This window comes from Orbicella faveolata, unplaced genomic scaffold, assembly GCF_042242905.1.
Source record: "Orbicella faveolata isolate gen_17 unplaced genomic scaffold, um_ofav_v1 contig_12, whole genome shotgun sequence".
Classification (NCBI taxonomy): domain Eukaryota; kingdom Metazoa; phylum Cnidaria; class Anthozoa; order Scleractinia; family Merulinidae; genus Orbicella; species Orbicella faveolata.
In genome coordinates, this window is record NW_028301539.1 from 28307595 (window position 1) to 28323087 (window position 15493).

Genomic DNA, 15493 nt, shown 5'->3' on the forward strand with positions numbered 1-15493 from the left:
TTTTAAAATAATGCAGATAACAAGCGTGAACTCTCCCCTCAATAGGTACAGTACCTAGTATCGGTTTTTTTTATGGTATCACTCTTAAAAGTCTACCGACATTGAAATCTTTGTACAACACAAAAGGATTAGCGACGCTGATTAGATAATTCACTAAGTTAAAATCATAATTCACAATCAAAAAAGAATTCAAGATACAGTAAACACCTCCGAGGGAACCTGCCCTGTATACAGTACCGAAATTTTCTCCCTTTATTTTACATACAGGAATTGTTTTTGTATGCTTATTGGTAAGTCATACACCGACGAACGTAACGAATCACTTTGATCACTTCCTTCAACCTTGGTCGGGGGCGGGGGGCGGGGGGCACTCTCTTATATGGGCTACATAGGTATGTGCGGCCTCAAAGGGTATGGGTTTTTAGCCGATGGGGCCGGGTATTGATTTTAGCAAGTTTGGTCATAAGTTTGGTTTCTGCGCTATAGTCTTGAATTAGGTATGTCTTTTAGAAGACGCTTCTTTTTCATCATAATCGATAAGACCGATCAACAAAAGCTCTTCACGATGCCTTTAACATCAGTCTGAACAAGGGAACTAAGTATAAGGCAGGTCTGAAACAGGGTATTGATTTAGTGTCAGGTCATAAATAGGGACGGGAAAATTGCAGATTTTGGTCAGAAATATAGTAAAGGTTTTGGGACTCGGGCCGCACAACCCCACACTCAATTTTTCTCGGAGCACCCCCCGCCCGGGAAGCGTAGGAACCGATAAGATAACTCAGTTCTGAATACGTGAGTGAAATATATTAACGTCAGTAATTAAATTAAATCATTTTCTTCCAACAAACAGTGCACAAAATCACCGGCAATTTGCCAAACTCCCAAGTGTACCCAGAACTCGATATACCCACGGCCTGAACCAATATTCTTCCAACGGAGCTACAATGACTGGGAGAAAGACCCATCCACTCTCGGCGAATTGTTGTTCATTACATTTTGCACATCCATTGAGTATATCGTCACTTCTTCAAAGCACGACAATCTCGAAAATGCACCGTACAACTGACTGCACCCCAAAAGAATTGATAAGATAAGATAACTCAATTCTGAATACGCTCTGAATACGTGAATGAAATATATTAACGTCAGTAATTAAATTAAATTATTGTCTTCCAACAAACAGTGCACAAAATCACCGGCAATTTGCCAAACTCCCAAGTGTACCCAGAACTCGATATACCCACGGCCTGAACCAATATTCTTCCAACAGAGCTACAAGGACTGGGAGAAAGACCCATCCACTTTCGGCGAATTGTTGTTCATTACATTTTGCACATCCATTGAGTATGTCGTCACTTCTTCAAAGCGCGATAATCTCGAAAATGCACCGTACAACTGATTGCACCCCAAAAGAATTTTAATAGTTCACATTAATCTTTATTGATTGTATGAGAGTCTCAAAGGATACTCCATTCTCTTTAGTGTCTTTAACTGTTGTATAGTATGAAGGACAATCTAAATTTTTCTCGCCGGGCTTACTCCCTTCGATAAGATCACTAAATTTGTGCGTTTTCCTCCCTTTATTTTACTCCCTTCGTCTTGGAAAGTTCCAAGTTTAGCAGTTTAACTGATATCCGCTCTGTTTGTGAACGTTTCCACGTGCCCGTCGATAAAGCTATAAAGATATCATTTAAACAATAGAGTGTTTCTGTCGGCGAACTATCAGCTGATAGTTGCCCAGTGGAAATTTGATGTTCTTGAAACAAGTATTTGCCCCAGAGGGGAGCTTCGAGGGCAAATTTGCAAGTTTCAAGAACATCACATTTCCAACTATTGGACACTGTTAGGCAACTATTGGACCATCAGACCGTAGACATTAGTCACACAGAAGCTTTACACTGGAATTGATGAACTATTTGTACGGATCTCTCACTCCATTAGTTAGTTCTCCGGGACATTCTCTCTCGTTCCCAAGCAGTAATACAAGCTTGCCCTCTCCCCCAAATAAACAAACAAATATACACTGATGCCTTTTATTCCCACATTTTTATTAATTACACCACAGGAAGAGGCTAGTATTACAGGAGCAATTTAAATTTCTACGCAAACTGAAGGACTGTATACAACTTGTATCCGGCACCCTTAGCTTAACAGAGCTACGTCACGGTTTGCACATCTCGAAAAGTTTAGGCTAGATTTCTCAAGTTCGTCGTTTGTAATCCGTGTTAATCTTCACCATCCTAAACCACCCTTCTTCTTCATTTATGGTTAACAAGTATCTCTTTGATGCTTTTCTATCTTAACTTGGTAAACTATTATTTTCAGGTTTCCTTTAATTTAAAGGTAATTTTGTACGTGGCCAAAATAACTCAAAACACCGTGACCAAGCTCCTTTAACACCTTATGCATGTTTGTCCCTTGCTCTATGTTTGCACGGCTCCAAACCCATTGCGTTTACTGCAGCAGCATCAACCTATCAGATTAGGAAAAAACTGAATGATTAACTCTAGCAAGAAATCCTTAGGCCATGAAAGCAGTTAGGAGAGCTCAGCTCCAGTAAAATTTTGTAATAAATTTGAATGGATGCTCCTCTAGTATTTTACTCTAACTTTTACCAATATTAATGAAATGATCGAGTTTCCATCGGTTGCACCTGAAGAGTGAGTTGGGATTATATCATGTAAAAAAACTAGTGCGTCAGGACCTGATTTAGACGGGAAGGGGGTGGGGATGGGGGAGAATTGGGTGGCTAGCCACCCCCGTTTTGGAGAAGCAAAACATAAAAAAATTAGAAAAATGTTGTAAATATTATGGCAGAAATAAATACAAACTCTCTGGACAGGTATCCCGTTGCAATTTCTACTTTGTGGCTTTGTGAAACGGTTTTCAAATTAGGTTCCAATTCTCAAATTGCGACATTTTGGGAGCATGCCTCCATTGATTTTGCAGCCCCAAGGTACCAGCCACTCCTCCCCCACTTTTGAAAAATCCTAGATCCTGGGTACGACGTACCAAAACATAACCTGAGCGCTTGTTTGCACGGGGTTTAATACAATTACGTTGTTATTATACTTCTAGTTACTTACTCGTAAGGAGTGGCACATAGTATCTCTATTTGTTTCCTTTCGCTACGTTTCTCCCCAGATAACTGTGCTTGAAAGTCCAACCCTCGTCATCTAAAAATGTTTTAGTGACAATAGATAAAATGCAATAATTACGCAGAGTAAACCGAAGAAAATGTGCCCGTTACAACTAGGCTTGATGTAACCCAAGGCTTGCTTCATTTAATTCTAGCACTGTTAAAAACGATCACTTTTTACTTTATTGTGAAATAACTGAATGGGTGTAAAGTGCATTACAAAGAGAAATAAATATTCTCTTTCACTAATTTAAAAACTGGGCCAAATTCAATTAGTTTCTTTAGGATCGGTATTTTTTGATGGAAACAATACTTTTATCAGTAGTAGTTAATGACGCTTTTCAAGTTGGTGGTAACGTTAGCTAGGCAAGCCTTGTCAGTCTATCTAAGTTTGAGGACCGTAGGTTTCACTACTCGCTATTGAAAGACCAAGGCTCCGAACAATACATAACTAAGTCGAATTCTTACTTCCTGGACAGGGCTTGTCATTACAAGCCCTGGTCTCCTGCAGGGGGCCATCACAGTCTTCTCCGTACCCCTGGGGAGGAGGGTTAGTACAGGTTCTGGTTCTTGTTTGGACTCCGCCACCACAAGTCAGGCTGCAGTCGGACCAGAAACCCCAGCGAGAGAATTCACCATCCACACCTGTAAACACGGTGAACAATATATTTTGGGTTTAACGGGGCCGGATAAAACTTTATGGTAGATAATCACCCTATAATATTATAAGAGGTTGACCTTCCGTTTATTCGATTATCTCGAGGCAAAACCGATTCTGGTGAACATTTGCACTAAAATTTCTTGTTCACACATTGGCAAATTCATATCGATAAGAAGAGTACATAAACATAGTTCATGCCATCACGTGCGGATCTAGATGTCGTTGTCAGTTCCCGATATAAATATATCAAGATAAACTGCATCTTAACGGGCGTTCTTTAGGGACAAAAATCCCCAGAATCGTTTAACATGACTCTTAATTCAGTTTGGAAAGCCAGGGGGTAGAAGAGGTGTTATTAAAAACTGAATCATTGGATATATTGCAATTCGAGATTTTTCATTGGCTTAGCCATCATAGTTATAAGCCATTATACCATACTCTAAAAATATAGTAAGCGTATGCGTGATTTCTTGGGGCGTTTTTAATTTTATTTTAGTCAAGCTTTCTATATTTTGGGAGGCGTTTTTTAACAAAACAATTATTCCACTCGCGCTTGACATGTTGGATATGAGATAATTATAGCGAACTCGGCTCTACGTGCCTCGCTGGCTATCCACCATCTCATATCCAACGCGCGCTCGTGGAATAATTGTTAATTTGTCACAGTTTGACTATGTTCAAAGTTACTGTTTTGATGCTGGTGGACTGAGATGGTTCATGATCCACCGAGTTTTCAAACATTTTCTCAAGTTATAAAGTCCAGTTGCAGAATTTCCGTTTCTGCATTGTAGTTTAGGGCTATTGCGCAAAGCTTCGTGAGTTTTGGAATTATTTCAGCTTATTTTGGCTAGAAGAAATTCAGGTTCTCTCGCACTTATACCTTTGCGTCAGTCGATTCTTAGTAAATGGTTTAAACCCAAGAGGATCAGTTGTTCGTCTCTTGAGTTTTCTTCGTCTCGTCAATTGTCTCGTCTCGTGAGCAATCTTGTACGTGAAGTTAGTTCTGTTAAGAGCTGTTGTTGGTGACTGATGTTTAGAAAATTTCTCAGGATATGTGTCATATTCAGAGTCAAGCCTGAAAAGCGTCACTCGATGGTGTTGTGTTAGTCTGGCCCCTTGAAACTTATTGGTTAGTTACGCCGTGATGGCATTGGCGGTAAGACTCGTGTATAGAAAGCCACCGTCAACAATTATTGGCCAGTTCTAGTAAGCTTCGTTCCTTCTATTGCTTTTCAAATTATGTCTATCTGTTTGAGTTTCGTCCGTCGATTTTGTTAAGTGCTGAATAAGTCGCTTGCACTAAGGTTCCGTAGTTGTCAGCAGCTGTTGAGAAGCGTTCGCGCTAAGTTGATGTACCAGCCCCCCCTGCCCCGAGGGGGACGAGATTTCCATATGAAAAGGTCGGTGATGCTCGTCGGAAAATTTGAGCAATATTTGGACTCGAGAGACCGGCGGAAATCAAGCCTAAAAACGGAAATGAAAGCATCTATCTTATGTTTATTATTACACTTTCTTCGAGTGCACCCTCAAAAAACACTTCGACAGCTAAAACTAGTGGCGTTTCATCAGCAACACCCTAAGTGAGACCAGAATCTTTGATTTGTGCCACTACGCGAGAGTCCCCCCCGGGTACCAGCCTTGCTGGGTCAATTGTTAAAAAAATTGTTGTTGCAGGTTAAGCACTGACCAGAGTCCCAAACAATTCTGTGGTTTGTAAGTTGATTACTGTTCAGTAATGCGAACTACTGTTGTACCCAATTACACTGAACGTGTTCTATTCTCTAGTCGGGAGTCAACTACCCTCAATCGTTTTGGCTTTTGTTATTGTAAAAACAAATACATGCCAACTTTGTATGCGGTCATCCTCTTATCGATGGTAAATTCCGAGGGGGGGAAGACTCCTACACATCCTCAAAAGGGTGCGAGCGGGAGCTTTCGCGATACCTTTTAGGGTAGCGAGCAGAAGGAAATATGACAGGTGATAATGTGTTGTTTAGAATTGGTACTTCTTCATAGGGGTGAAAAAAAAAAAAAAAAAAAAAAAATTAAAGCCACGCTCACAAAACAGGATCTTGGTACCTCTTAGGGGTCTCCCCGAGGGACCATTTCGTCATCATCACGGTAATCTGTGGATTCACGAGGCTACGCCTCGTGGATTCACAACTGCTCTGACAATGCTCTGACGTGAATTACAATTAGAATACAAACGCACAAAATGCTGGCGGCAATTTGTTAAGCTCCTTTAAAAACAAATCACTGAGTATACTCACTGCATGTTTCAGTCAGAATGTCAAGGAACAAATTCGACAGGTCTTCAAAGTTGCTTGTATTGTAAACATTTTTTCCTGCGATTTCTTCCAACTGTCCTTGGAAATTCTCATAGTCGCCAACTCCAATAGCAATAATGCGAACCTTTTTGGCCTTTGGACGGAAAAGAGATAATATAAAGAAGTGAGTGATTATTGGAACCTTTCTGTGTTTGAAAACACCAATAAAGTAAACTATTTAGAAGCATTAGGCTGGGGGGGGGGGGGGGAGTCACCACCCGGGTCGGGGTACTCCCTTACTCCCTTGTACTTTACAGGTATGTGTGGCCCCAAAAGGTATGTTTTTTTAGCCGTTTTGGTCAGAAGTAGGATTTCGACTTTGGCCATTGTGATCTCAAATAGAGTATGGTTTTTGTACTCTAGTCTTATATTGAGTATGCTTTTTAGAAGAAGCTACTCTACCTAATAAAAGTATATTATCATTGCAGGTCTGAAACAGGGCATTGATATAAGGGTCAGGTCTTAAATAGGGTACAAATTTTTGGTCAGGTCATAAATAAGGTAGGGAAAACTTGTTGCAGATTTTGGTCTTAAATAGGGTAAGAGTTTTGAGAAACGGGCCGCACACCCCCGCCCAATGTCTCTGGGAGTTCCTCTCCGGGCTTCTCACACAACTCTGCTTGTATAATACTTGATAACATTCGTTTTTTGTAGTTTTAATCTGTGAGCTTTCTACGCTGAAGAATCTGATGTCTTATTAACTGTAGCTTTTAAGGACAGACGGTGTTCACGTGAAGCTACCTGCTTTAAATTATTGTAGGTTTTTTTTCAGACAAGGTTCCAGACTGTCCTAATAGTAACGGTAGGAATTCAACGTTTTGTAAGTTTAAAAAATGTGGAAAGGGGTAATGGGATGATAAGATGAAGAATATCAAACGGTAAGGAAGCTGGAATTTTGCAGCACGATAACATAACGAATTTCAATCCCAGTTGAAACTTGCGAGTGCATGCAGCAGCGAACATGCACGAGTAATGTAAACCAACAATGAGGAGGTAACTGTAAGCTAGATAACTATGTTATAACTGTAACTGTATGATAACTGTGCATGAAAGCTAGTTCAGTTGGCTCTGTTTTATCTTCAGTTGTCTCTGTCCGTCGATGACTGAGAGATTCTTGGTTTTTAATTTAATGAATTTAAGCCCCCTTTTTTGTTCGCCTCTGGGCAACACAAACCATAGATTCGGGCAGTTAGATTATCTATTAATCGTCTATAAATTCTTGAGAGCTTTTGGTTAATGCTGTTTACTTTTTTGTTGCTTGGTGATGATAACCAGCAATCAGGGCAAAAGAGCAACACTACGCTAAGTTTGAACCTAACCTTTAGCAGAGGGATTATCTGGTTGAATGGTCTGGAGTCAACATTGGTCCTTCCATCCGTGAAAAGAATTAGAACATTTGGAAACTTCGGCCGGTCCCCCTCCTTCTCCGTAAAGAACCTCTGTGCGGCGAGCCTCAGTGCTTTGTCAGTGAAGGTACGTCTACCAAGAATGACCGGTATACTAAGAATATGATCATGAAAAGCTTTGTTGCTGTGTTTGTTCGTGTCCGCAAGCGTGCTTAGAAGAGTTGGTTTCCTGCTAAATGCGATTACGCCTGCGTGAGTTGTATCTGGGCTGATGTGCATCGCGCCAATGAGTTGCAGAAGGAAGCCCTTTAGCAGCATGAAGTTCACCACCCCGACGCTTCTGGTCCTGTCTACCACAAACGCCACGTCCATCCCTTTACTGGTTTCACAAGGACTCGGGGCTGTGAGGATAAATGGGTAAAGTCAGCATATACGAGCCAAGTGGCCCACCAGGCCGGAGCTTATCTCGGTTTCTGTAGCATGAAGCGACTAGGAGTATTTCTACTCCCCTCTGGATGAGATGCTAGTCCTTGATCTCAGGGTTACCCCCAGCATTAAATTCGCCGGTACTCATTTCTACATGAAGCACTGTGAGGGTTAAGTGTCTTGCCGAAGAAAACAACTGAAAGTCTTCAGCCAGGACTCGAACCCGGACCGCTCGATCCGGAGACGAGCGCACCAACCATGAGGCCACCGCGCTGCGCATGAGGATAAATAGTCATAGTTAAATCCCTCACCCAGAGGTTAATGTGTTTGCTTAGGGCCAACAAACCTATCTAGTAAAATAATCAAGATACCGAAACATTAACGACACTTCAAAAATTAGCTAGATCTGGGAGAGGAAGGGCCTCCAGATGGAAGGATTATGACGCAGTGCAGTGGAAGCCGAAAGGAAGCTGTAAGGCTGACACCTCTTATCACTCCTAGGAGAGTCGTCGATGGCCTATGCTCCAGTGAGAGTGAACGGCCTAAGTAAGTATTAAGTAAGTAAGTATTGGCATGAGACCCCGTAAGTTTACATCCACGAGGCGGTTAGGAGTTAAAATGCTGTCCCTTGATGGGAAGCGAGAAATTCCATGAAGGGCTTGTTACTCTCAAGCATTCTGTCATGTTGCTCCAACATTTCGCGGATACAAATTAAAACTCTTGCGCAAAAATAGGATGATAAGAAAAATGTTCGTCCCCAGAACAAACCAGAACCAGACTAGCATACAGAAGTCTAAATGCTTGTCTTCCTTCGGCCCCTCATGATATCCTAGCACACCCCACCCCCAAAGAAGAATACCTAGATTTAATGTATGGCTGTACTTGTCCACGATGAAAAGGCTGGAGAATTCGACAAAAGTGTTCCGTTGACGGTGATTCGCGGTTTTTTTTCCGCGATTCCTTCTGCCGCGTGGCTGTTAATTTCGGTTGTTATTCTAATTTTGTTATTCAAGACGTTTGCTGAGGGTTTGTTTCCTCTTTGTCTTCGATCAATGATTCAGACATTTTTTGTCAGATTCAGGACCACGTGAAGACCAGGATCAGCCTTCCTTCAAGACTGTAGTTTAGGTTAGGTCTTAAGAACCTTTCAGAATTATATGCCATCGTATCAGAACCCTTCTATAATATTGTTGTCGAAGCCTTCAGTCTACCGCTGGTCAAAGGAACACTGTGTGGGATGGAGTTTGTACGTGTTCGTGTCAGAATGGTAGATATGTGATTAAAAAAATTCATACAAAAAACAACAACCTTTACGATTTCCAGATCCATACCAGCTTGTACTTACGACAGATTAACTTGACAATGTCTTGGGTTGCATCGTCAAGGTTAGCATAGTCGTCTACAAAAAACAGATTTTCCCCGCCGATCATCGCTAACACACGGCGGAACCTGTGTTTCTCGGCGTCTGGACCGATGCCAACGACGACAATGCGGACACCTCTGAACTGCAAATTAAAATGAAACCAAACAACTGCTGTAAAACTAACACCGGTATTAGATATTTAAATTCGGGGGGAGGGGAAGGGGGCTGGGGGGGAACTCCGATATAAAAAGGACTGGTGTGCTCGTCGGAAATTTTTAAAAGAACCCTCAAGAGGTATCAAGATCCTGTTTTGTGGGCGTGGCTTAAAATGTTTTTCGCACCCAAGAGGCACCAATAGAGTCCTAAAGTGATGACGTCACAAAAATGAAATTTTTGAAATTATGGGATATGGTGTCATATTCTTATAGAGGATCCTAAAAGATGCCCTCATCCCAAAAATTAGCTCAGAATTGCAATTCCCGATAGAGATATAAGGGATCAAAGTTTGATAGCATCCCATACCAACCCTTTAAAATTTGTTTGAGTTCCTTCAGTTTACAACCGACTCAAAATTAGAGAGGTATATATGGGGCAGTACCAAATTTTCATCCTTTATATTTCGGCTGGGAATTACAATTAAGAGGTAATTTTTGGTAAAGACCCTTTTTAAAGGACGCTCTATTCGAAAATGGCGCCAAATCCCATAATTTCTCAAATTTATTTTTTTGTGACGTCACACTTTAGGACTCTATTCTAAAGCAACAAATTATCTCGTCAAAGTTTTTTCCATCTCAATACCCTAAAGGGTACCCCAAAAGATTCCACTGTGGAGCTTTTGAGGCTTAACACCCAAAGAGGCACCAAAACGGCTTTTTTAACCCCTTCTAGGAATGACGAGCACCCCTGTCCTTTTATATGCAAGTCCCCCCCCCCCGGATTTAAAATTCCTCGGTATCCGATGGTAACGACGGTAACAGTCCTAGTCCAGCACAATGTCACTTTTAGAAATGCTCGAAAGAATAGCATGACGTAACAGCATGGCGGTTCAGTCTACTTTACGTATGTACCTGGGTGGACTCTACTTGAGTATACAACGATGGCTGTTGTGAGTCTGACTCAAAGGCCACGTTGACTCAGTTCTTGCGTTAATATCGTGGGTGACAAATTATTCCTTAATTTTGTCGCGAAGTTTCAGCCTCGATTTGTAATTTCACATGTGAAATAACAAAATTTCCATGGCAACGTTTGGCGTCAAATTTCTCGATACAATAAAAAAGTCAAAAACACACGATTGTAAAAGTAATTTGGCGCGGTGGCCTCATGGGTAGTGCGCTCGTCTCGGGATCGAGCGATCCGGGCTCGAGCCTAGGCCAGGGACATGGTATTATGTTCGTAGGCAAGACAATTTACTCTCACAGCGCCTCTCTCCACCCAGGTGTAGAAATGGGTATCGGAGAATTTTTATGCTGGGGGTAACCCTGCGGTGGACTAACATCCCACCCAGGAGGGAGTAGAAATACTCTTAGTCGCTTCATGCTACGGAGGCTGGGATAAGCTCCGGTCTGATGGGCCACTTGGCTCGTATGCAGACTTTAAATTGTATACTCTTGAAGTTAGGAAATAATATCACTTGCGTTTTGTCAAAATTTTAATAATTTCTCTCGCCTAAAGACTCTGGATATTATAAGAATTTGGAGAAAACGCGCGTTAAATTACTTCCTACTTTCACTCGTCACCATTTGGTTACCCGATCATACGAATTTGATCGAGCGCTTTGTCTCTTGATCGCGATGTTTATCTTTATAAATACCTCATGTTTTGTTCTGTTTGTTGTTTGAATTCTCGTGTATCATGGTAAATTTTACACAATCGTATTAAATTCTAGACGTTGCTCAGCACGAGCTTAAGGATGCTACGCTATGTTGCTCCGTCGATACAGCATGAAATGTTGCATCGTTTTTTCAGATAGGTATCGACTCATAACTCTTAGCCTGACTTTTAAATTTGAGCAAAAGCTCTATTTTGCACACAACACACAACGACAAGTAGAAAGGCGCCTATCTCAACTTAGTCCTGGCCAAGATATATAACGCGCATTTTTCTCGTTCCCCAATCACCTGATTTTCTGGCCAGTAAATGAGATTGCAAGATTTTTTCAATCAAATTCGGGTTCTGGTCACGGTTTAGCATGAAAACAGACCTCACAGAACGCGACTCCGAATTCGCGCACTGATCGAATAATTGTTTGTTCTCGTCCTTCAATCAAAACATTTCCGAAAGTAGCAAGGCACTGGACTTGATCATGTTTCTTCTGTTCTGAAAACTAAAATTAAAGAGCTGAACGTGAAATATCACCCAGTTTACCACCATAGTTGCTGAAGAAATTAAACATGATGAAAATGACTCGGAGAAGACGACATTGAGTGGCAGCGTGGAAAATTTAGACTTCGAACTCACTCAGGCCAATGTTATAACTGCCATCGGTTTTGTGCAATTCTCGGGAAAAACACCATGCATGGGGAAATTAATCTCAGGAAGGCCTAATCCTAATCCAGCACTCATTTCATTATAGACTACATCACTTGCAAACAATTTTTACGTTAAAATTTCGTACGTCTAATTTTCGGAAATTATTTTATCTTATTTCGGTCAAATATCTGACAAAAATTTGGGACGTTTCGTTGGAATGTACCCAAAGTAAATTTGCGTCTACGGAACGCGAATTAGATTGAAGCGACAGATCTGTGAAAATGAATGTGTTACTGCACCCTACCGGTTTTACAGATACACCGACGAGAAAATTTCACAAATTCCATCAAGCCGTCACTGTATCTCAAGCAGTGCCTCAGGACGAGGTCGGTGCATAAAGTACTTAAAAGCTACTAAAAAAATTTCTTCTGTACTGTACGCTTAAAAATTTCGTACGCCTTTTTATGGGACTAATTTCCTTCAAATAACGACTTCCAGTTATTTCTCCATGTAGCCTTAGAAAAATCGTACGTCTGAATTGCCATTTGAAACCTGCAGCTGTGCAAGCGCTCTTACCACTTTTTTTTTTTTTTTTTAACAATTTGGAGTTTTGAAAGTCTCGTAACCCTAAATGTCCTTCTTTCAGTCTTCTCAGAGATTGCATTTATCTTGTAATATTTCTGAATGTTCCTCAAAACTTCGACAAAACGAAAGAACCTCGCCCTTTTACAGACGACCTCCAGTCGTGGGCACTACATAAACCTTGATGACAAAGGAAAATTTAGTGGTGAACATGGCTGATAGTGGACGGTAGCTCAGTCAATCAGATTGCAGCATTCACATGAGCGTGCAAGTAGAATTCTGCTCCCTCATTGCCTAACCTTGATGGCTTCAACATCCAGGATAAAATCCTCCGTATCACGGTGTGATCTTCCATCGGTGTACAAAACCATGGCACTCCGAACTCCAGCCCTTTGTCCACTTTCATCTCTGAACATGAACTCCCTGGCCATCTTCAATGCTTTGTCAAGGCGGGTAGGTTGGTCCAGCTTGGTAATATTGTAGGTTATCAAATCATCGATGGCTTTGTTGCTGTGATAAAGGTCGTCGTTGAACTTGTTGTGAAGCGTGCTTTTCTTTTCGAACGTTTCAAGCGATACGTGGGTTCCGTCGGTTGAAACGTTAAACTGGTTCACTAAACTCACCAGCGAGTCCTTCAGTTTTGGAAGGTTTGCGTTCGTGATACTTTTTGTCGTGTCAACTAACAAACCAAGATCAAGTTTGCATTTGGAAGTGTCTGAAAGAATAAGAAAACGTGCCACAATCAGCTAAAGTTTAGAAGAATTGTTGTTTGTTTTAAAAGTGTTACGTTCAGAAAATAAAATCTTAAGTATTTTTACTACTATTACAATTTGTCTACACACTAAACTGGTTGGCTTTTTTGCTCCAGTTTTGTGAAAAGATACTGTAGGACGAAAGATAAGACACAGTGAGCCATAAACTCCGGCATACCTAACAAGTGCGTCATTTAACTGTAAGACTTAACAAAGTCGACATATTCCCGCCGCGGAATAGTCATGCCAAATTTATAGAGTAGGTGTGTGTCAAAAAAGGTCTTGTAACCTGACCCTATTTGATGTTATTTATCGAAAACTAATACTCCCCTTAAGGAACAAACCACGCAAATGACACCCTGCTTAAAGGAAAACGATAACTATGAATAGCGTGCGCAGATCGTTCATTTTTATTTCTTTTGTGTATTAAACACGGAAAAATCTAGCATTAACTTAGATAGTTAGCTCTGTATTAATAGCCCAGATATTTTTCGGCGTACGTAGCTGGGCGTTTCCTAAGAGATTGAACTGATGGGCAATTTGAAAGAACTCTATCTAAGGATCACACCGGAATCACAACGACATAAAAGAGGCAAAAAGCTTATCCTATTTAAGGACTAAAAAACTCAGAATGTTTGTTAATCACTGCTTTAACAAGTCTGAAATCATTGACGGCATTTTATTGCTGTCCTAGCCCAGGGAAATGGCTGGAGGCTAATTTAATAACCGTAATGTCAGAGTAGCATGTAAAGTAAAGTCTGCCTACGAGCTAAGTGGCCCATCAGGCCGGAGCTTATCACGGTTTCTGTAAAATGAAGTGACTAGGAATATTTCTACTCCCCCTGGATGGGATGCTAGCAGCTGGTTCTTTGCAGGGTTACCCCCATCATTAGATATTTCGGTAGCCATTTATACATCTGAGGCACCGTGAGAGTCAAGTGTCTTTCCCAAGAACACAACTTAATCTCCCTGGCCAGGGCTCGCACCCGGATTGCTCAATCCAGAGTCAAGCGCACTAACCATGAGGCCACCGCACCTCTACTACAGTAGCGTGTGCCGGGAGTTGAACTCGGAACAAAATTTCCAATTCCGTCAGTTTATCGTCGTAATGGACGACTTGGACAAAGGTCCTTAGGACTTTAAGTCCATCTGCTCATCACTCGGCTATTTACTTCTTCTCCCATTTCACCAGTTCCCAGTAATCCTATTCCTATCGCTTACCTCTAGCATTTACCATTAAAGATCCAAGACAAAGAACCGCAAAACACAAGAATTTCATCTTGTTTTACCTGGAAACAATTGTGTATGAATAAACGAATGGGTGTCAGTTGAAACTTTTCTACCCAATGGTGCGACTGTTATTACAATGAGCCAAACGCATAACAATAAGAATGATGATATTTACTAGGAAAAATAATTTTCCAATTGGCAAACATTCAAAATAAAAACGCATTAAATGCTGGACAAGCTTGGCAATTTAACTCTTTGTTTGGAAGATGCACAAAATAACACTATGAGCGGTCAGACGTATGGTTCGTCTAGATATCGCAAATTCGGTTGGAAATGATTTGTCTGTTAACGTTTGAAGACAATCGGTGGTTTTACTGCAACTTTGAGCAATTTTCTTTTGCAATGCTGACGATTTAAGTGTATATCATTCGAGTTTTGCATGGGAAATTCAAAAACACATTTCGAAAAATCTGATACCGCCTAACTAAGACTTATTTCCAAGCCACTTTTTTTTTTGCAGTGAAAGAGCACAAAAAGAAAATTCCGCCTTCCCCATTGAAGAAGCGGTAGTTAGCAAAACCTTAGCCTTATGCTCCACTCACAGCCGCGAAGAGGATGTGTGAGCGACTTAAACGTCCAAAAGATTGATTAAATCGTTACATGATTTATTAAAAATAATCTTCTTTAATGTTCAATATTCCTACCTTTCCCTTTGCCCTGACGCTTGTGATTGATCAGGGAACTGCCAGTGATATAATACTCTCTGCAACCGCAGGTCAAGAATGGCGAGAACTGTACTGATTTACGCCTTTTAAGCCGCATATAATTAAGGCTTACGAGTGCATTGGTAGCATTTTCTTTTCCTCTATGAGTGAGCGGATGCATCAGATAAAAGCCTTCGTTCTTGTTAATAATGTCATACTGATTGCCAAACCATCAACTAGATGTCTAATCTCCTTTAGGCCTAGGCATATCACAAGTAACATCTCTAAACAGGTGAGATGTTACACGATACAAAATGGAATTGATAGCTCAAAATTGGAAGAGTGCTGTTTAAGTTACACCTGCCTAGACTTGCTGGAGTTTCTGATTACATTCTTTTGGGTGTGCTTCTCATTTTACTTAGCGAATATTTTCCCTTCTCTACCCAATCGAAAGACACCCAAAGCTTAAAACATAGGTGATTTGGTCAGCCAGG

General features: G+C 41.0%; 1 protein-coding gene across 1 annotated transcript; it reads right to left on the minus strand.

Annotated features, from left to right (window-relative positions):
• Window positions 1–2031: 2031 nt before the first annotated feature.
• Window positions 2032–15126, minus strand: LOC110058696 (collagen alpha-4(VI) chain-like). Its single transcript, XM_089283151.1, has 9 exons — window positions 15000–15126; window positions 14287–14354; window positions 12613–13028; window positions 9245–9404; window positions 7447–7874; window positions 6071–6221; window positions 3608–3784; window positions 3087–3176; window positions 2032–2473 (listed from the first exon to the last, which is right to left on the minus strand). The coding sequence occupies exons 2-8, from the start codon at window positions 14342–14344 to the stop codon at window positions 3112–3114; spliced, it is 1455 nt and encodes a 484-aa protein (XP_089139277.1). The 5' UTR covers window positions 14345–14354; window positions 15000–15126; the 3' UTR covers window positions 2032–2473; window positions 3087–3111.
• Window positions 15127–15493: the final 367 nt, after the last annotated feature.